Here is a 21,828-nt window from a genome sequence, read left to right on the forward strand (position 1 = left end):
GCTACACCCTCGGTCCTATTTTTTTAGTGTGTGTGTGTGTGTGTGTGTTTGTGTGTGTGTAGTTTGTTTGTTTTCTTGGTGGTACGGGGGATGGAACCCAGGGGCATCTTAGCACCGAGCTACACTCCTGGTCCTATTTTTTAGTGTATGTATATATATATAGTGGTACCGGGATGGAACCCAGGGGCATTCTACCTCTGAGCTACACCCCTGGTCCTATATTTTAGTGTATACACACACACACACACACACACACACACACACACACAATATTTTTTGTTTGTTTGTTTGCGGTACTGGGGATGGAACCCAGGGCCATTCTACCTCCGAGCTACACTTCCAGTCTTATTTCTTATTCTTTATTTATTTTATTTTATTTATTTATTTTTGGTGGTACTAGGGGTGGAACCCAGAGGCTTTCTACCTCCGGGCTATACTCCCAACCCTATTTTATATTTTATTTGGAAACAGGGTCTCACTAAGTTGCTGAGAGCCTCACTAAGTAGCTGAGGCTGGCTTCGAACTTGCGTGATCCTCCTGTCTCAGCCTCCCAAGCGCGGGGATTACAAGCGTGCGCCACCACGCCCGGCTTTTCTTTATTTTGAAACAGGGTCTCACTGCGTTGTGAATGGCCTTACTAAGTAGTAGCTGAGGCTGTCCTCAAACCGCGCTCCTCCTGTCTCAGCCTCCTAAGCGCGGGGATTACCAGCGTGCACCGCCAGGCCTGGCTTATGACTTATTTCTGCGGCGCTCCAGGCCCTTCTGCATGCTGGGCAGTTGCTCTACCAGAGCTCCATCCCCAGCTCTGCCTCATGGTGTTTTCAAGGAACAGCAAGGTGACTGCGGGGCTGAAGGGAAGGAAAAGATGGAGGAGGATTTAACAGGAAGAGAACTGGGGCAGATCCTGGGATCAACAGCAGAACTTCCCATTCGCTTTGGAACTAACAGGAGAAGGGGTGAAGAGTCCATGGCCCCCGGGCCTCTTCCCCTTTACAGCACTACCCATTTCTAGTTTCCACAGCCGCCTCTCCTGGAGGAGTTACAGGAGCGATTTCCCCAGGGGACCGAGGCCAGGCTCGCGGTCGGTGTCGGCTCAGTGTCTAAGGGGTGGAGGATCAATGCCGGATGGGAGAACCCCACTCCTGCTCCCAGTGCCAGGCACAGGTGGGAAGCCAGGGAGGCCCAAGGGAGGAAGGAGGAGGACAGTCTACTCTGACCCTGACCCCAGCGTCCTGATGAGGCGCGGAAGCGTTCCCAGCAGCCAGTCTCCAGCTCCCGGGTCCCAGCCCGGCATCCTGAGAGGGAACTGAGCAACCCCGCTTGGTCCACACACATCGTCATCTTCGTTGCCCGAGCCCCTTGGGGGCGCAGTCCAGGCCCCGTCACACCCCCAGCAGGGCCCTGCTCGGCTCTGGTCGAGTAGGTGTGAGTCGGTGCTGGTTGGAGAACTTGCACGCCCAAACCTCGCTGGTCATCAGCCTGTGAGGGTGAGCCCGATCCCATGGCAGCACGGGAGGGCACATCTGAACGCCCCCTCCACTTTCCAGGAGGCCACAGAAGGTCTCGGAGCAGGGCACCTGTTTAGTTAAAGCCTGCCCCTTCCTCTCCTCAACCAAACGGATCCCCGCTGCCCCAAGACCCTCCTGGTCTTTGATTTTCTAGTTTGGAGACTAGAAGGAGTGCCACTTCTGAATCCCTGGGAACCCTCTGGGGCTGAGCCCTGGAACAAGGGTAGAAGGAGGCGGCCAGAAGGGCCACTCTCAAGGCATGGAGGCGGGGCTCTCCTGCGATCCCCCGCACCCACACCTGTCGGCAATACCTGAAGGACAGTGGACCTCCCTTCCTAAGATTCTCAACGACCTACAGAAGGTCTGTGCTGTCCTCCTATGCCCTTCGGACCCAGAACACCTGGGGCCTGGCCCCTGACACTGCTCCTGCACCCCCATCCCCACCCCTACCCAGAGCCCAAGAGTCCAGACACCCGGCCTTGCAGTCCCAGGGAACTCAGGTCTCAACCAGTCTGGTCCTCCCCACCTCTGTTTTGGCCCCAGGAGTTCATGCGTCCCAGCCTCTAAGCCCAAAAGCCAGCGCCTGGATTCCTAATCCCCCTAGGCTGAGTGCGCCCAGGTGGCCTGAGCCCCAGCAGGCTGCCCCAGGGGCCCAGTTCAGTCCTTTCTAACCCCCAGGGCTGCGGAGTCCCTGTCCCACCCACTCTTTCCCCAGGACCCAGAGGGGGTCCGAGGTACTACGAGACACCCCGGCAGTGTTCCTCCAAGGCATTTATTAACTCCTGAGTGTCACGGGGCCGAGGCAGGCGAGGGCCCAAAACAAGTCTCTGGGGGTCCTCTGGGGGTCCCTTCACTGAGCTCCCGGCCTCCCCTCCCCGTGCAGCCCTGGAGGCGGGTGGGTCCAGCGCGTGGTCACCTCCCCTACAATCCCAGAAGGTGGGAGGTAGAATTCCAACTCCAGTGTTGGCCAAACCCGTCCAACCAGTTGGCCGCCCTTGGCTGGCAGCTGGCGCGGCAAGTTCCGTCTCTGTCTCGTCTCTGTCTCGGTCTCTGGGTCACACATAGACCGCCCGCCGGGAGATGAGGGAGCCGTCCAGATGGGACTCCATGTCGTCCTTGAGTGCCGGGGAGGGGGGCAGCATGAGGCCTTCCTCTGCCTTCTCTTCCTCGTCTTCCTCCTCCTCCTCCTTGCCATCTGACCTCAGGGGATCAGGGGCTGGCTGTGTCCAGTAGATGGGGCCTCCGTTTCCAAACGCCTGAGTTTTCGGATCATAGGCCCCTCTGTCACCGAGGTCGCCGCCACCTCCTCCTCCAGGGCTCTTCCTCCTCCGCTTCGCCCTCAACAGGATGAAGGCCAAGGACCCCCCAGCCAGAAGCAGCAGCACCGGCAGCACGCCCCCCACGGCCCCCCACACCAGAGAACCCGTGTCTCGGGAGGAGGCCTGGGGGGTGTCTGAGGAGAGAGGAGGAGGGTGAGAGAGAAAGAGAGAGGGAGACACGAGGTCAAGAAGAGACATCGGGGGTGAGGGTGTGGGCAGACCCAGGATGCAGGTCAGTGACAGAAACCAGGGAGATGGCTGACTGGGAGAAGCCAGAGGAGAAGTGGAGCACACCCCACCCCACACCCCAGGCCAGGGCCCTGCCCAAGGAGGGCTGTCCACTGCAGCTCCCCAGACGCGCACTCGTGCCTGCAGTATCCCTCAAAAACCAAAAGCTGCGCCAGGTACAGTGGCGCATGCCTGTAATCTCAGCAACTGGGAGGCTGAGAGGATCCCAGGTTGGAGACCAGCCTCAACCACTTAGCGAGACCCTGTTTCAAACTAAACTATGAAATAGGGCGGGGAGGGGGTAGCCCAGAGGTAGAACACCCCTGCGTTCAATCCTCAGTACCAAAAAAAAAAAAAAAAAAAGTGAAATTGCTTAGCATGCACAAGACTCAGGGTTTAATCTCCAGTAAACACACATACACACACACACACACACACACACACACACACACGAACAGAAACATTTTGGTGTGTGGGAGCTTGATAATTAATAGCAGTTGGCCCTCTGGGTTCCACACAGATACAACGAACCATAGATCAATAATATATCTAGCTGGGTGAGGTGGTGCACACCTGTAATCCTGGCTACCTGGGAGGATATGGTAGGAGGATCCCAAGCTTGAGGCCAGCCTGGCTAACTTTAATGAGACCCTGATCCCCCCCAAAAAAAGAGCCGGGCATGGTGGCCCACTCTTTTTTTTTTAATTGGTTGTACTGGGGTTCCTGGAAACCCTTCTACTACCTCCGAGATACACTCCCAGACATACATACTATATCTATATCTATCTATCTATCTATCTATCTATCTATCTATATCTTTTTTTTTTTTTGGTGGTACTGGGGTTCCTGGAAGCCCTTCTACCTCTGGGATACACTCCCAGACCTATGTTTATATATTTTTAAAATTTGGAAACAGGGTCTCTTAAGCCAGCGAGGCTGGCTTCGAACCTGCCCAATCGTCCTGTCTCCACCTCCCAAGCAGAGTGTGCCACCACGCCCAGCTGGTGGCCCACTCTTATAATCTCCATATTTGGGAGGCGGAGACAGAAGGATCACAGGTTCACTGCCAGCCTCAGCTACTTAGTGAAGCCTTCCACAACTTAGTGAGACCCTGTTTCAAAATAAAGAATATATAGGCATGGTGGCGCATGCTTGAGTTCCCAGAGTTTGGGAGGCTGAGACAGGATGATCACACAGGTTCAAAGCCAGCCTCTGCTACTTAATTTATGGTATACTGGAGGGTTTGAATAGGTTCTAGGCAATACTACACCATCAGCAACTTAGTGAGACCCTGTTTCAGATAAAGTATAAAATAGGTCTGAAAGTATAGCCTGGAGGTAGAAAAGTCCCTGGGTTCCACCCCTCGTACCACAAAAAAAAAAAAAAAAAAAAAAAAAAAAAGGGGCAGGGGGTGTGGCTCGGATGTCGAATGCCCCTGAGTTCCATTTACAGACCTGCCAAAAAAATTAATAAAAAAAATATATAAATAAAATCTGGGCGTGGTGGCACACACTTATAATCTCAGTACTTGGGTAGCTGAGACAGGATTGAACCCAGGAATGTTCTACCTCTGAGCTACACCCCCAGCCCTATTTTTTTTTTATTCTTTATTTTGAAACAGGGTCTCACTAAGTTACAAAAGGCCTCACTAAGTAGCTGAGGCTGTCTGTGAATTACGATCCTCCTGCCTCAGCCTCCCAAATGCTGGGATTATAAGCATGCACCACCATGCCTGGCCAGCCTCGGCTACTTAAATGAGGCTCTCTGCAAAACAGTGAGACCCTGCTTCAAAATAAAGAATAAAAAATTGGGCTGAGGGTATATCTCAGAGGTATAATGCTACTGGATTTAATCCCCAGCACCACACACACACACACACACACACACACACACACACACACACACACACTGAGCTAGAGGTGAGCCAGGCATGGCGGGGTGAGCCAGGTGTGTGTGCTTGTAATCCCAGTACTTGGGATGCTAAGACATGAGGCTCGTAGGTTCGAGGACAATCTCAGCACATACTGTGATGCTCATCAATCTAGCAAGATTCTGTTTTAAAAAAAAAAAAGTATGTACATATGGCTGGAGCTGTAGGTCAGCAGTTGAATGAACCTTGGTTCAATCCCTAGTACCGCAAAAAAATAAATTAAAATAAATAAATAAAAATAAAAAGAGCTAGGGGTGTTGCTCAGTGGTAGAGTGCTTGGATAGCATGCACAAAGCCCTAGGCTGCATCCCCAGCAATGCAAACAAAACAAAACAAAACCAACAACGAAAAAACCCCAAAGAAATAAACAAACTATAATGAAAAGACTTTTTTCCTCTGGGCACAATTCCCTAAACACAATACAATGGTTCACACAGCTCCGATGCTGTATTGTAAGTCATCTAGAGATGGTTTACGGTATACTGGGGGGTTTGAATAGGTTCTAGGCAATACTACACCAATTGTTTTTTGGGGTACCAGGAACTGAACCAAGGGATATTCTAACTCTGGGTTATACCTCCGGACCTTTTTTTAACTTTACTTGGCTAGTTGATTGTGATACTGGGGATTGAACCCAGAAGCATTCTACCTCCAATCTATACCCCCAGCCCTATTTTTTCTCTTTTCTTTTTTTTTGAAACAGTCTCACTAAGTCGTGGAGGCCCTCACTAAGTAGCTGAGGCTGGCTAAGAACCTGCGATCCTCCTGTCTCAGCCTCCCAAGCGCTGGGATTACAAGTGTGCGCCACCACGCCCGGTTCCAGCTTTTATTTTGAAACAGGGTTTCATTAAGTTGCCGAGTGGCTCACTAAATTGGTGAGGCTGGCCTTGAACCTCCTGTCTCAGCCTGCACCACTGTGCCTGGCTAATACTATACCCTTTTACGTAGAACTTGAGCATTCTCAGGGCTCCCTGGAACTAATCCTCACTGGACACGGAGGACACCTGTGTGTCTACACCTGCACCCAGGTCGAGGTGAGCAACGGGATTCTCCTGGCAGTGCTGGTCAGTGGCACCTGCCAGCCGTCCTCGCTGGCGCTGGAATGTCTGCCGTGTCAGGTGGAGCTCTGGAGCTCGGGCCAAGGCTGTGCGCATGTCCCTGGGTCAGAGGTGCAGAGGCTCCCTGGGGAGACGTGTGTCCTGTGGCACAGTGTGTGAGCCCAGGTGTGTGGGTGTGACCCGCACCTTCGTGACAGTGACCATGACTTGGGGCTGTGTGTGCCTGGGAGTGAGGATTTGTGTCTCGGAGACTCTTCTGGAGAGATTCCAAGTGTCCTGTGTGTCTTCCTGGGTGTGTCTGTCGGGGCACTCTCTGGCTGCAACTGAATTTCTAGGGTGCCTCTGCCGCAGCCCTCACTGTGTGACTTTGTGGGGAAATCAAGGTGTCTTTGTACCTTGCAGTCTTTCTCCAGAATCCCAGGGCCTTTGAGTTGGGGGTGCCCCTGTGGTGGTGGACTGTTTTCTTTCTTGGGGGTACTGGGGATTTTTTTTTTTTTTTTTTTTTTGCGGGTCTGGGGGTGGAACCCAGGGGCATTCAACCTCCGAGCTACACCTCCTGCCCTATTTTTTATTCTTTATTTTGAAAACGAGTCTCACTGAGTTGCAGAGGGCCTCACTAATGAGCTGAGGCTGTCCGCGAACCGCGATCCTCCGGTCTCATCCTCCCGAATGCAGGGATTACAAGCGTGCACCACCACGCCCGGCTGGGTACTGGGGATTGAACTCGGAGGTATTCTACCTCTAAGACACACTCCAAGCACCACTTTTTTGAACTTTAGAGTGAACCCAGGGGTGTTCTACTTTCAAGCTATACTATTTTATTTTTATTATTTTTTTTGAATTTTGAAACAACTAAGTTGCTGAGATTGGCCCTGAAACTGTGATCTTCCAGTCTCAGCCTCATCGCAAGTACTGGGCTTCTAAGCATGAACTACCATTCCTGGCTTATATTTTATTTATTTATTATTATCATTTTTGTAGTACTGGGGATGGAACCCAGGGGCATTCTACCTCTAAGCTACACCCCCAGCCCTATTTTTTATTTATTTATTGATTGATTTTTGTGGGTCTGGGGATGAAACCCAGGGGCATTTGACCTCCGAGCTACACCTCCTGCCCTACTTTTTATTCTTTTTTTTTTTTTTTTTTTGCGGGTTTGGGGATGGAACCCAGGGGCATTTGACCTCTGAGCTACACCCCCTGTCCTATTCTTTATTCTTTATTTTGAAACCGGGTCTCACTGAGTTGCAGAGGGCCTCACTAAGTAGCTGAGGCTGTCCACGAACCGCGATACTTTGGTCTCAGCCTTCCGAATGCTGGGATTACAAGCATGCGCCACCACACCCGGCTTCATATTTTTTATTCTTTTTTTTGTGTGTGTGGTACTGGGGTTCCTGAAAGCCCTCTGGGCTACACTCCCAGACCTATTTTATACTTTTTTATTTTTGGAAACAGGGTCTCTTCGAACCTGCATGATCTTCCTGTCTCCACCTCCCAAGCGTGGGGATTACAAGCGTGCACCACCACACCTGGCTATTTTTTTTTATTTTTTATTTAGAAACAGGATCTCTTAAGCCAGCACGGATGGCTTCAAACCTACACGATCCTTCTGTCTCCGCCTCCCAAGCGCGGGGATTACAAGCGTGCGCCACCATGCCCGGCATTTTATTATTTTGAAACAGGGTCTCACTGAGTTGCAAAGGGCCTAAACATCAGAGGCTTTCCCCGAACTGTGATCCTGTCTCAGTCTCCCAAATGCAAGGATTACAATTGTGCATCACCAGGCCTGGCTTTATATTTTATTTTATTTTATTTTATTTGCAGAACTGGGGATGCAACCCAGGGGCATTCTACCTATGATCTACACTCCCAGCCCAATCTTTTATTCACTCACTGAGGCTGTCCTCAAACTGTGAGCCTCCTGTCTCAGTCTTCTGAATGCTGGGATTACAAGCGTGAGCCACCATGCCTGGCTTATATTTTATTTTGAAATAGGGTTTCACTAAGCTGCTGAGGCTGGCCTTGAACCTGTGACCCTCGGGTCTCAGCCTCCCAAGATGTACTGCTTCTTAAGGGAGCCTGTGCCTGTTTTGAGCACAGGAGTGCACCTGGGTGGCGCTCCTCAGTGAGTGTGGGCAGCGACAGGTGAGTAGGCGCGGCTTTCAGTTTCTAGGTTTCTAAGATGCAGGGTAGAGGTGTGTGTCTAGCTTAGTGTGTTGCTGGCTGGGTGGAGCTGGCCTCTGGGTGAGCCTCTGGAGCAGGGAGGTGCCTCTGAAGTCACCATTGTAGACACCCTGGCAAAGAGGAAACCTCAGCAGGTGTTTGTCAGATGACAACCTCCGTAATAAACTTTGAAGACAGTTTCAGGGAGAGGTGTTCCCAACACATCTTCCAGGGTCTGTCTTTTTTCTTTTCTTTTCTTTTTGTGGTACTGGGGATTGAACCCATGGACATTCTACCTCCGAGCTACACCCGCTGCCCTATTTTTTATTCTTTTTTTTGAAACAGGATCTCACTGAGTTGCAGAGGGCCTCACTAAGTAGCTGAGGCTATCTGTGAACCACAATCCTCCTGTCTCAGCCTCCCAAATGGTGGGATTACAAGCGTGCGCCACCACGCCCGGCTGAGTACTTTTTTTTTTAAATTCTATTTATTTATTTATTTATTTGTTTGTTTTGCGGGTCTGGGGATGGAACCCAGGGGCATTTGACCTCCGAGCTACACCCCCTGCCCTATTTTTTATTCTTTACTTTAAACCAGGTCTCACTGAGTTGTAGAGGGCCTCACTAAGTAGCTGAGGCTGTCCTAGAACCACGATCCTCCAGGTCTCAGCCTCCCAAATGCTGGGATTACAAGCGTGTGCCACCATGCCCAGCTGTATTTTTTATTTTTAAAGAAACAGGGTCTCACTAAGTAGCTGTGACTGTCCGTGAACCAAAATCCTCCGGTCTCAGGCTCCTGAATGCTGGGATTACAAGCATGTGCCATCAATCCCGGCTTTTATTTTATTTTTTATGGTACAGGATTGAACCCAGAGGCATTCTACCTCCAAGTTATACCTCCAGTCTGACTTTCTTTCTTTCTTTTTCTTTCTTTTCATTTCTTTACTTCCTCCCTCCCTCCTTTTTTTTTTGGAACTGGGGATGGAACTCAGGGGCATTCTATCTCCGAGCTACATCCCCAGCCCTATTTTGTATTCTTCTTCTTTTTTTTTTTTTTTGTGGTACTGGGGGTGGAACCCAGAGGCTTTCTACCTCCAGGCTATACTCCCAGACCTTTTTTATATTTTATTTGGAAACAAGGTCTCACTAAATTGCTGAAAGCCTCACTAAGTAGCTGAGCCTGGCTTCAAACCTGTGCGATCCTCCTGTCTCAGCCTCCCAAGCGCGGGGATTACAAGCGTGCGCCCCCATGCCCGGCTTTGTATTCTTTTATTTTGAAACAAGGCCTCACTAAGTAGCTAAGGCTGTCCACAAACCACGATCCTCCTGTCTGAGCCTTCCAAATGCTGGGATTACAAGCGAGAGCCATCACACCAGGCTGATTTTCTTTTTTCTTTTGCTGGTACTGGGGGTGGAACCCAGGGGCTTTCTACCTCCGGGCTACACTCCCAGACCTACTTTCTATTTTATTTGGAAACAGGGCCTCACTAAGTTGCTGAGAGCCTCACTAAGTAGCTGGGGCTGGCTTCGAACCTGTGTGATCCTCCTGTCTCAGCCTCCCAAGCGCGGGGATTACAAGCGTGCGCCACCACGCCTGGCTCTGATTTTCTTTATTATTCAGTCTCATTAAGTTGCGGACAGCCTCATTAAGGTGCCAAATGCTGGCTGCAAACCTGTGATGCTCCTGTCTCAGCCTCCCAAGTACTGAGGTTATAAGTGTGTGCCACCATGCCTGGCATTTATTTATTATTTTGAAACAGGGCTTCACTAAGTTGCTGAGGCTGGCCTCTAACCTGATCCTCCTGTCTCAGCCTCCTAAGTACTGCAATTACAGGTGTCCACTTCTGCACCCAGCTTCCTCAAGGTGTTTTTGAGGAGATGCATTCCATCTTCCTGGCCAGCGTCTGAATTCCTCGTGTCAGTCAGGGTTCTGTCTGTGCGTCTCTCTGCAAGTTTGTCCCCAGGCCTTCTTTTGTGTTTCTGGGGGTGCTTGGCTCCCACCTGTTGGGGCCAGTATTCCTGAGCCATGTATTTGCATGGGTGTGCTGCACAGATGGTTACCGTGTCGGCAAGAGTGTTTCTAAGAATGGCTCTTTCTAGGTGTGTGTGCAGAGTCTCACCAGCTCTGGATAGTGTCACCTGGCTGTTTGGTGTGTCTTGTTGACAACAGGTCTGAGTGTGTAGGGCCACATCCAAGTGATTGTCTGGATTTCCACACTTCTCCGCAACAGAATTCTCAGCCCGGTCAGTCTCTGCCTGTGCCTGTGACATGAGGGTGTGCCAAGCCCAGCTCTGGGGCCCACGTGTGTGTCTCCAGGTGTGTGGATGGGCAGGTGCAATCTGGCCGTTTCCATCATGGCCCAGGCCTGGCTCCTGCTTCTCTCTGGCTACATGTCTTGGGGTCTTATGTTTTCATTTTGTTCCTGTGGAGCCGAGGGTGGAATCAGGCCTCCTGCCTGCGGCCAGCTCTCTCCCGCAGAGCTGCGGTTCTGTCTCTCAGCCTCTGTGCGTGAGACTCTGTGGCGTGTCTTTCACTGCGGCAGCTTCCTGGGTTTCTCCATTAAGCCCTTCCTAGGCACTGGCTTTTGAAACCTCAGCACAGGCCTCCGCCTCCTATCTCCTCTGTCAAGACCTCCCTGTCCCTCCAAGTCCAGATCCTAGCCTGAGGCCAAAGGGAAGATCACAGTTGTGCTCCTCTGGGCTGGGAGAGGCACACCTGGGTCCTACCCTTCCCGGGTGGTGGCATGGCCTCCCGGTGCACCCAACCCAGAGCGGGGAACAGTCGGAAGGCAATCAACCGCAGTCTTCACCCGTGGCCCCCGAGACCTGCTTACCTCGGACCACAATGACTTGCTCGGCACGGCCCGTGCCCACGGCGTTGGTGACGATGCAGACGAAGGTGGTGTTGACCAGTCGGTCCACTGAGTGGACAACCAGCTGGGGGCCCTGGACGATGGCCGAGGCTGGGAAGACACCAGAAATCCTGCAGGGCGTAGGGCTCATGTGAGGGCCACGGCAGGGTCCGGAGGATGCAGCCTCGGGCCGAGCCCAGCGAGCTGACGCACCCCTGGGGATCCCACACTGCAAGCCCTCCTCCCTAGACCCGGGCTCAGTCCCCCTCACTCACGTGCTCCAGTCATAGCCCGTGGGCTCAGGTTTGCCACGGGCGTTGCAAGTCAGGGTGGCCTCGGTACGGCCGAGGTACCAGTTGTCGTCATAGCCGGAGATAAAAACATCAGGGGGGTCTGGGGAAGGATACACAGGCTCAGAGAAGGGTGAACAGGTTAGCAACTAGACCAAAACCCTAAAAACAGGTGAGCAGCAGCAGGTACGCCACGCCCGGTGGAATGGTCAGGGGCAGGGGTCCAGGTTGTCTGTGCTGAGGCCACTGTGGACAGTTCAAGGCTTTGAAGTTCAGGGCAGGCAGCACCTGAGGGGCAGGACTCAGAAAGTTTAATGTGTCTGCACATGCAATTTTTTGGGGGGGACACTTGGGATTAAACCCAGGCGTATTCTACCTCTGAGCTAAACATATCTAGCCCTTTTTATTTTTACTTTATTTTTTTGTGGTAGTCAGGATGGAACCCAGGGGCATTCTACCCGAGCTACACTCCCAGTCCTATTATATTCTCTTATCTGGAAATAGTGTCTCGCTAAGTTGTTGAGAGCTGAAGCTGCTAAGGCTGGCCTCAGACCTGCAAACCTCGTGTCTCAGCTGCCCTGGGATTACAAACACCGGGACTACAAGCAGGCGCCACGACGTCTCACTTTCTCATTTGCAAACAGTGTGGCCGGGTGCATGGACAGTGCTGGCTCGAGAGGTGAGAATCATGGCCAGGGCATAGACAAGGACAGGGAGTAGGGTGGCGGTTTGATCCACAGGCGCCAGAAAAGATAAGAGACAGGCCTCCCTAGGGTGCCGAGAGTCCTGCTAAGTCGCCAAGGCTAGCCTCAAACCCGCGATCCTTCTGTCTCAGTCTCCAACTACTGGGGTTGCAAGTGTGCGCCACCCACCACACTCGGCATGGGCGTGCTCATTTTGACCATGCCCAGAGGGGATGATTTGGGAAGGAGGAGGTCAAACTAGTGTCCGACGAGCAGTGTAGACACTGGGGAGGAAATGTGTGTAGATAAGGCTCAGCGGAGCAAGTGCACACGTTGGCCCGAGGGAGGCAGTGTAGACCGGGCCTGGGGACTCACTGTCAACAGAGGTGTCGCCTGGGGAGCGTGTGTACAACATCGCTGAGTGGGGCGTGGGGTAAGTGGGAACGAGTAGGCCTCCTGGAACAGTTAATATTTGCCGGGCTGCGTGAAGAGGCCAGGAGAGCCTCTGTGGGCGGCTCTCAGGGTGTCGCCGTGGGCAGGTTCTGGAGGAGTCGGAGCCAGCGAGGCCCGAGAGGCCGACGGCAACAGTACTGGGGAGGGAGGTGTGCACACAGCACGGGCACTCAGCGTGGACAGGACCCTCGGGAGACAATCGTTACTATTATTATTTGTGTGTGTTTCTGGGGATTGAACCCAGGAGCATTCTACCTCTGAGCTATACCCCCAGCCCTATTTTATTTTCATTTGAAAACAGGGTCTCACCAAGTTGATGAGAGTCTTACTACTTGCTGAGACTGTCTTTGAACCTGTGATCCTCCTGTCTCAGCCTCCCAAGTACAGGGATTATGTATGTATGAACGTACGTATCATTTTTTTGATGGTAATGAGGGTAGAACCCAGGGGCTTTCTACCTCCAGGCTATACTCCCAGACCTATTTTATATTTTATTTGGAAACAGGGTCTCACTAAGTTGATGAGAGCCTCACTAAGTAGCTGAGGCTGGCTTTAAACCTGTGCCACTCTCCTATCTCAGCCTCCCAAGCACGGGGATTACAAGCATGTGCCACCATGCCCGGCTATTTTTTATTTTTATTTATTTTATTTTATTTTAGCGGGTCTGGGGATGGAACCCAAAGGCATTCGACCTCTGAGCTACACCCTCTGCCCAATTTTTTATTCTTTATTTTGAAACAGGGTCTCACTGAGTTGCGGAGGACCTCACTTAGTAGCTGAGGCTATCTGCGAACCGCGATCCTCCGGTCTCAACCTCCTGAATGCTGGGATTACAAGCGTGCGCCACTACACCCAGCTCTATTTTTTTTTTTTTGGTGGTACTGGGGGTGGAACCCAGAGGCTTTCTACATCCGGGCTATACTCCCAGACCTATCTTATATTTTATTTGGAAACAGGGTCTTACTAAGTTGCTGAGAGCCTCATTAAGTAGCTGAGGCTGGTTTTGAACCTGCGTAATCCTCCTGTCTCAGCCTCCCAAGCGCTGGGATTACAAGCATGCACCATCACACCTGGCTTCTTATTTTTTGTTTTTAATTAAGGTCTTGCTAGGTTGCTGAGGCTGGCCTCGAACCTGAGATCCTCCTGCCTAACCCTCCTAAGTTCTAGGATTCCAGATGTGTGACACTGAGCCCAGCTGGGAGACTTGTCTTTTTGATACTGAGGACTGAATGCAGGGATATTCTACCTTTGAGCTACATCACTAGCCCTATTTTATTTATTAGAGTGTGTGTGTGTGTGTGTGTGTGTGTGTGTGTGTGTGTGTGTGTTAGTTGCTGATGATTGAACCTAGTGGAATTCTATCTCCAAGGTACACTTCCAGACCTATGTTATTTTTTATTTTTATTTATTTTTATTTTTTGTTGGTGGTACTGAGGTTTCTGGAAACCCTTCTACCTCCGGGCTACACTCCCAGACCTATCTTATACTTTTTTTAAATTTGGAAACAGGGTCTCCTAAGCCAGCGAGGCTGGCTTCCAACCTGTGCGATCCTCCTGTCTCCGCCTCCCAAGCGCAGGGATTACAAGTGTGCGCCACCTCGCCCGGCTTATTTTTATTTTGAAATAGGGTCTTACTTAGATTGGTAAGAGTCTTACTACTTGCTGAAGCTCTCCTCGAACCTTCGATCTTCTTTTTTTTTTTTGTGGTACTGGGGATGGAACCCAAAGGCTTTCTACCTCCGGACTATATTCCCAGACCTTTTTTTTTTTTTTTTTTTTTTGACGAATTTTGGGATGGAACCAGGAGTATTCGACCTCCAAGCTACACCCCCTGCCCTGTTTTTTAATTCTTTATTTTAAAACAGGGTCTCACTAAGTAGTTGTGGAGGGCCTCACTAAGTAGCTGAGGCTGTCCGCGAACCGCGATCCTTCAGTCTCAATCTTCCAAATGCTAGGATTACAAGTGTGTGCCACCACGCTCAGTTCCCATTTTATATTTTATTTGGAAACAGGGTCTCACTAAGTTGCTGAGAGCCTCACTCAGTAGCTGAGGCTGGCTTTGAACCTGTGTGATCCTCCTGTCTCAGCCTCCCAAGCACGGGGATTACAAGTGTGCGCCACCATACCCGGCCTGAACCTTCAATCCTCTTATCTCAGCCTCCCAAGTACTAGGATTACAGGTGTGCTTCACCATACCCAGCTCTAACCCTATTTTATTTTTTTACTTTGAAACAGGTTCTAAGTAGCCGGGCATGGTGGCGCATGGTTGTAATCCCAGCATTTGGGAAGCTGAGACAGGAGGACTGCTGTTCACAGACAGCCTCAGCTATTTAGTGTGGCCCTTTGCAAGTCAGTAAGACCCTATTTCAAAATAAAGAATAAAAAATATGGCTGGCTGAGTCTGGTCGCAAAGCGCGATCCTCCTGTCTCAGCTCCCCAAATGCTGGGATTACAAGCGTGTGGCACCACACCTGGCTGGCTCTTATTTATTTTGAAGCAGGGTCTTGCTAAGTTGCTGAGGCTGGCCTTGAACCTGCAAACCTCCTGTCTTAGCCTCTCAAATACTGGGATTCCAGCCATGCACCACTGTGCCCAGCCGGGAGACAACTGGAGTGTAGCCAGGTGTGGACGGTGCTGGCATGGGCAGTGTGGACTGTGGCTCAGTGAGGGAGGAGTGTGGCAGGTGGGTCTGTTGAGCCAGAGCGTGTTGGACACTGCTGCGTTGGCCAAGGGGCTCTCTGCAGGGGTAAGAAAGGTTCCGATGTGGAGCGTGTGCTAGTTTCCAAGGTGTACATTCTCTGTGGTCCATTTCAAGCCAACAGTAAGATGTAGCTGGATGTGGAACTGGGAAGGAATAACTGAACATGGTGTTGCAGACCTGGACTCCCAGTGCCTGGGAGGCTGAGACAGGAGGATCGCAGGCTCCAGGCCAGCCCCAGCAATTCAGCGAGACCCTGTGTCAAAATAAAAGACAAAAGGGGCTGGGCGTGTAGCTCAGAAAGAGGTAGAAATCCCCTGGGTTCAACCCCCAGTACTGACAAAAGAAAGAAGGGAAGGAACACATGCGGTGGCTCTCGCCAGCCCATCTCAGCTGGCTGTAGACTGGGGAGAGAGGCCAAGAGCCCAGATAGGCGAGTGTAGACGGTGAGGGGGAAGCATGCAGAGGGTGTCCAGGGACCAGAATAGACAACGTGCGGGAAAGCAGTATAGAATTGGGCTCAGTGTTCAAGCCGGTGTAGACAGAGCCCTGGGGAAGCCGGTGTGGACAGTGTGAAAGGCACACTCACGGAGCACGGAGAGGGTCACGGGCAGCAGAACCGGCTCCTCGAAGCTCTCCTGCTCCACCCTGCAGGTGATCTTGTTGCCATCCACGTAGTGCAAGGGCACCACGGTGTAGCGGCTGGTGACTGTGACTGTGCCAGGCAGGGTCCCTGGCTCCTGGCTCTCTCTGGCCTCCCCTCGCAGGGATGAGATCCAGGTGATGCGGGCAGGTGGGCGGCCCCCGGTGGAGACGCAGCGGGCCACGGGCGTGGGCTCCATGTTCATTATGACCTCCTGGGCTTCTGCGTGGTTCTCAGGCTGGGCTGTGGAGAGGAATAGAGGGTGTGTTTGACTCCTGACATGGGCAGGAAGGCCGAGCAGTCAGCCTCAGCCTCCTACGGGGTCCAAATCCCAGGTCTGCTTCCTGCAGGGGTGTGGCTGTGGGCAAAACAGTTTTGAGACCATATCTCAGTTTTCCTTTGTATCAGATGGAGATAACAAAAGTCCCTACCCCATAGGACTGTGTGTACACCAAAGAAATGGACATATCCAGATGGGTACAATGACATACGTTTGTAATCTCGGTACTTGGGAGACTGAGACAGGAAGATCTCAGGTTTGAGGCCAACCTCAGCAGCTTAGAGAGATCATCAACAACTTAGTGAGACCCTGTTTAAAAATAAAAAAACAAGCTGGGCATGATGGTACACATTTGTAGTCCCAGTGCTTGGGAGGCTGACAGGAGGATCGCAGGTTCACCATCAGCCTAAGCTACTTAGTTAGGCCATCTGCAACTTAGCGAGACCCTGTTTCCAAATAAAAAAAATAAGATAGGGCTAGGGGTGTAGCTTGGAGGTAGAATGCCCTTGGGTTCTATCCCCAGTACTGAAAATTGAACGAATGAATGAATGAATGAATGTGAGCGGAGGTGTAGCCCAGAGGTACAATGCCCCTAGGTTCAATCCCCACCAGAAAAAAAAAAAAAAAGTAAAGGAAGAAAGGAATGGCCATGTCCAGTGTCTAGGGCCACTCCTGGCACACACTGCAATGTATGCGCTTTCTTATGTCATCTGTTTGGTTCTGCCGGAAATACAGAGGCAGGCCCAGAGGAGGGTAGGACCGAAATTCAAACAGTCCAGACAGCCAGGCACATGCCTGTAATTCCAGTACTTGGGAGGTAGAGACAGGAGGATCACAGGCTTGAGGGCAGCCTCACCAACTGAAGCTCTCAGCAACTTAGTGAGACCCTGTTCTGTTTCAAAAACAAATAAATGAGTTGCTGAGAGACCCCACAGCTACTTGAGGCTGTGTGTTAAGCTCCGTGGCCCCCTGGCTCCTAGTGAGTCAGCGCAGGGCGCTCCAGAAGCCACGGAATAAAGTCGAGTGGTAGCGAGAGTCTTTGAACACAGACTTGGCAGTGAATGTGGCATAATCGTTAGCTGGTCTACAGAGCCTGTTCTCAAGAAGAAAACTCACCCTGGAGTTAAGCCGGGTGAAAAGCATACGTGTGGAGAAGTTTTTATTGGTCACTTATCCTTAAATGAGCCCCACAGAGCCCAGTCTGGACAGAAACCACGTGAGCATTTGAAACAGAGAGAAATCCAGTAAATGCAAGGACCGGAGGAAAGCCTTCAGTTCTCCCAAGTGCTTCCTGAAGTGTGGAGAGGGTCACACCAGAGGTAAGCACCGTGAACGAGTCACACCAGAGGTAAGCACCGTGAACGAGTCACACCAGAGGTAAGCACCGTGAACGAGTCACACCAGAGGTAAGCACCCAGAGGTAAGCACCGTGAACGAGTCACACCAGAGGTAAGCACCGTGAACGAGTCACACCAGAGGTAAGCACCGTGAACGCAATCAACGTGGGAAAGCCTTCAGTGTTCCCGTGACATTCACGTCCATGAAAGAACTTGCAATGGGAAGAAACCCCATCAATGTAAGTAATGTGGGAACTGAATAGCTTTTGAGACCATGGAAGGATTCACACTGGAGAGAAGCCTTCGTTCGGGGACTGCAGCTCCTTCAGGGAACAGGATTCACGGTGGAGAAAAACGTTATGGATGTAAACAATGTGGGAAAGCCTTTCATTCTCTGAGTTACGATGGGACACTCGAACAGACTCACAGTAGAGAGAGACCGTGTGTATGTACCCAAGGGGGTAAAGCTTTCTGTGCTTTCGGTTCCTTCAGAAAACATGAGAAAACTCACACTGCAAAGAAAGCCTATGTACGTAAGCGATGCGGGAAAGCCTTTGCGGTTTATAATGCCTTCCTAAGACATAACAGAACTCAATGGAGAGAAACCCTATGTATGCAAGAATGTGGGAAAGAGCCGGGCGTGGTGGCGCACGCTTGTGATCCCCGCGCTTGGGAGGCGGAGACGGGAGGATCGCGCAGGTTCGAAGCCAGCCGCCGCTGGCTTAAGAGACCCTGTTTCCAAAGTACACGAGAGAACGTACACCGGAGAGAACCTTATGTATGTAAACAGCGTGGGAAAGCTGCCATTTTCATAGTTCTCTCAGAAAACACAAAAGGAGACACACCGGAGAGAAGCCCTGTGTTTGTGAGCAATGTGCCTTCAGCCTAACCAGTGCCTTGTACAGACATGAGAGAACTCACACAGCGAGTGACCCCAAATATACACCAAGGGAAGGCTTCACTACCACAAGAGTGCATCGTTAGGAGTGCGCCTCTCAATATCAAGCTTGTGGGAATGCCCCTAGCAATCTCGGATCAAATCACAGATATGAAAGAACACAGTATGGGGAGAGACCTTGACTTAGAGATGTGCAAATGTCTTCAGTTGGTCCACATGTACAGATGCACACTGGATTAAAACCTTACGAATATCGCTGGGCATTCGACCTCTGAGCTCCACCTCCTGCCCTAATTTTTATTCTTTATTTTGAAACAGGACTGCATATATAGCTCAGGGGTAAATGCCCCTGGGTTCGATTCCCACCACCATAAAAAATAAATAAGTAAATAAATATTAAAAAAAGAAATGCCGGGCGTGGTGGCGCACGCTTGTAATCCCCGCGCTTGGGAGGCTGAGACAGGAGGATCGCACAGGTTCGAAGCCAGCCTCAGCTACTTAGTGAGGCTCTCAGCAACTTAGTGAGACCCTGTTTCCAAATAAAATAGAAAATAGGTCTGGGCGTATAGCCCGGAGGTAGAAAGCCTCTGGGTTCCACCCCCAGTACCACAGGGAAAAAAAAAAAAAAAAAAAAAGAAGAAGAGCCAGGCATGGTGGCATACACTTGTAATCCCAGTATTTGGGAGACTGAGGAGGATCAAGTGTTTGTGGACAGCCTCAGCAATTTAGTCAGGCCCTCTGCAACTTCATGAGACCCTGTTTCAAAATAAAGAATAAAAAATTGAGCTGGGAGCCGGGTGTGGTGGCGCACGCTTGTAATCCCCGCGCTTGGGAGGCGGAGACGGGAGGATCGCGCAGGTTTGGAGCCAGCCTCGCTGGCTTAGGAGACCCTGTTTCCAAATAAAAAGAAATATAAAATAGGTCTGGGAGTGTAGCCCAGAGGTAGAAGGGCTTCCAGGAACCCCAGGACCACCAAAAAAAAATTTGAGCTGGTAGTGTAGCTCAGAGGTAGAATGCCACTAGGTTCAATCCTCAGTACCGGCATACACAACATAAATAAATAAAATAAAAAGAAAGAAAACAGCTGGTATAGCTTAGAGATAAAAAATACCCCTAGATAAAATACCCCTAGGTTCAATGCTCTCCTCCAATCCCCCAAAATAAAATGAAATGAAAATGAAAAGGTCTGGTGGTGTAGCTCAGCAGTCAAGCACTTGGTTCAATTCCCAATATAAAAAACAAAAAAAGGAAAAAAGTAAGAAGAAAGAGAGCGTGAGAGGCCTGCGCGGGCGGCAGTGCCGGGCCGCCACTGTCACGGAAGGACTGTGGTTTCGGGGTTCCTTGCAAAGGGAAGCACTGACCCGGGACAGTACGTAGTGGCTTCCAACTCTCTGGGGCCGAGAAGGGGAAATAAAGTGTCCAGAGTGATGTGGCTTCTGGAAAGTTGCTGGAAAAAGAGGGCAAAGGTGGTATCTCAGGGGATTTCCAACTTTAGCAAGAAAGAGCTTTCTTCCAGAAAACACCTTCCCCAAGCTCCCCCCATTTTGCCCAGCGGGGCTATGCCAGTCACTTCTTGCTGTGTCTCGATGGCGGGGGTCCTTTTGGAGGCTTTTTTAAAAAAAAATTAAAACACGTGTACCTGTGTGAGTGTGTGGGGGAAGGGGGCCACCGGGGATTGAACCCGGGAGCATGCCCGGCACACAGTAGGTGTTGTTGGAAGAATACCTCAGTACCTGCTGTATCCTGGGCACACGGGAAAGCACCTGGCATGCAGTAGGTGCTTCATAAACACTTTTTCCCTGACTGAACACTGCGGGAAAGGTTGGCCTCAAAGCAGAGCCAGAGACACGGACTCCAGGGGCGGCCCACAAGGCAGCTCCGCTCACCTATGATTCTGAGCCAGGTCATCCCCCGGCGGGTGCCGTTGGGAAAGGTGGCGAACTCGCAGGTATAGTTGCCCTCGTCCTCCACCGTCAGCCCCTGGAAGGCCAGCGTGGCGTCCCACAGGTCCATCTTTGCGTCTTGCCCAGCTCTGACGAAGGACAGCCGCTCCTTGCTAAACTGCGGGCTGGGGAAGTGGACCCCGTAGGAGGGGTGGAAGGCAGCCACGGTCACTGCGTTGAGGCGATGCCAGGTCACCTGGGAGATGCGCACTTCTGACGTGGATGGCAGTAAGTGGCACGGAAGCTCCACGGTGCCCCCCAGGCGGCCCCGCACCTCGGGGAGCACGCGAACCCACACATCCTGGGCTCCTGCGGAGAGATGACGGAGAGGTCAGGGTACAGAGGGCCGGCGGCCTCGAGGGCCGGCCTTTGCCTTGTGCAACAGATGTTCCTCTCCAGGTTCTCAGTTTCAAAAAAGAGTTGATGATAACAGTAATAATAATTCGAGCCAGACGCAGTGGTGCACACCTGTAATTCCGGTACTTGGTTCAGGACCAGCCTCAGCAACTTAAGAGAGACCCTGTTTCAAAATAATAAAAAGGCTGTGGGTATGCCTTGGAGGTAGACTGCCAGTGTTGCAAACACAAACAAACAAATAACAACAAAAAGTTTAAAAAGATATGGGGGGAATCTTGGTACTTTTTTGTGGTACTGGGATTGAACCCAGAGGCATTCTACCTCTGAGCTGTACCTGCAGCCCTATTTTTTTTTTTTTTCTTTTTAATTTTGAAACAGAGTCTTACTGGGGCAATGAGAGTCTCGCTACCTACTGAGGCTGTCCTTGAAGCTGTGATCCTCCTGTCTCAGCCTCCCAGTTACCGGGATTGCAGGCGTGAGCCACATGCCCAGCTATCTGGGGATATTTTGAGTCTGGATCAGTGAAACAGACAAACTACAACTCAGTTCCTCCTCCCACACGACGCCTTCCCACACACGGAGCAGCAATTAAATCCGCCACAACAGACACCAGCAGGGAGTCCCCTCATTCAGTTCTGATACCCCCAACATGGACCCAGAGCCACATCCCACAGGTTCAGCGTTCAGTTCCCAAGACTGCCCCACCCCCGGATGCCTATCGCAAACCCAGGTTGTTTTTTCTGTGTTTCCAACATTACTGGCTATAAACGGGAGATCATTTCATTACAGCTCCCTCTTGGGTTCTTGGCCTTGCATGGTGGCACTCACCTGTGATTCCAGCTCTGTAGGAGGCTGAGGCAAGAGGACCTCAGACTTGAGGCCAGCCTGGACAAGTAAGCAGACCCTGTCTCAAAATGAAAACCACAGTCGGGGGTGGTGGCGCACACTTGTAATCCCCACGCAGGTTCGAAGCCAGCCTCAGCTACTTAGTGAGACACTGTTTCCAAATAAAATATAAAATAGGTCTGGGTATATAGCCCAGAGGTAGAAAAGCCCCTGGGTTCCACCCCCAGTACCACATTTTATTTATTTATTTTATTTTTTTAATTTATAATAAAATAAATAAAATTTTAAAAATTGAAAACTAAAGATGCGCTGCAGGTGTAGCTCAGTAAAAGGGCCTTCCTGGG

General features: G+C 51.1%; 1 protein-coding gene across 2 annotated transcripts in view; it reads right to left on the reverse strand.

Annotated features, from left to right (window-relative positions):
• The window catches only part of NECTIN2 (nectin cell adhesion molecule 2), a gene marked incomplete at both ends in the record, with an annotated part of 42,687 nt that overhangs the window by 6,077 nt on the left and 14,782 nt on the right, over positions 1–21,828 (reverse strand). The window contains 5 exons of one of the 2 annotated variants that reach the window (XM_080702766.1): positions 2,564–2,961; positions 11,040–11,188; positions 11,333–11,450; positions 15,770–16,066; positions 20,225–20,590. In XM_080702766.1, coding sequence (XP_080558892.1) covers positions 2,564–2,961; positions 11,040–11,188; positions 11,333–11,450; positions 15,770–16,066; positions 20,225–20,590 — 1,328 coding nt within the window. Of the gene's footprint in view, positions 1–2,563; positions 2,962–11,039; positions 11,189–11,332; positions 11,451–15,769; positions 16,067–20,224; positions 20,591–21,828 lie in introns of those variants that run through there. The other variant, XM_080702765.1, reaches the window with a different exon arrangement.

This window comes from Muscardinus avellanarius (assembly GCF_963383645.1).
Source record: "Muscardinus avellanarius genome assembly, chromosome: 10".
In the NCBI taxonomy this organism is placed as follows: domain Eukaryota; kingdom Metazoa; phylum Chordata; class Mammalia; order Rodentia; family Gliridae; genus Muscardinus; species Muscardinus avellanarius.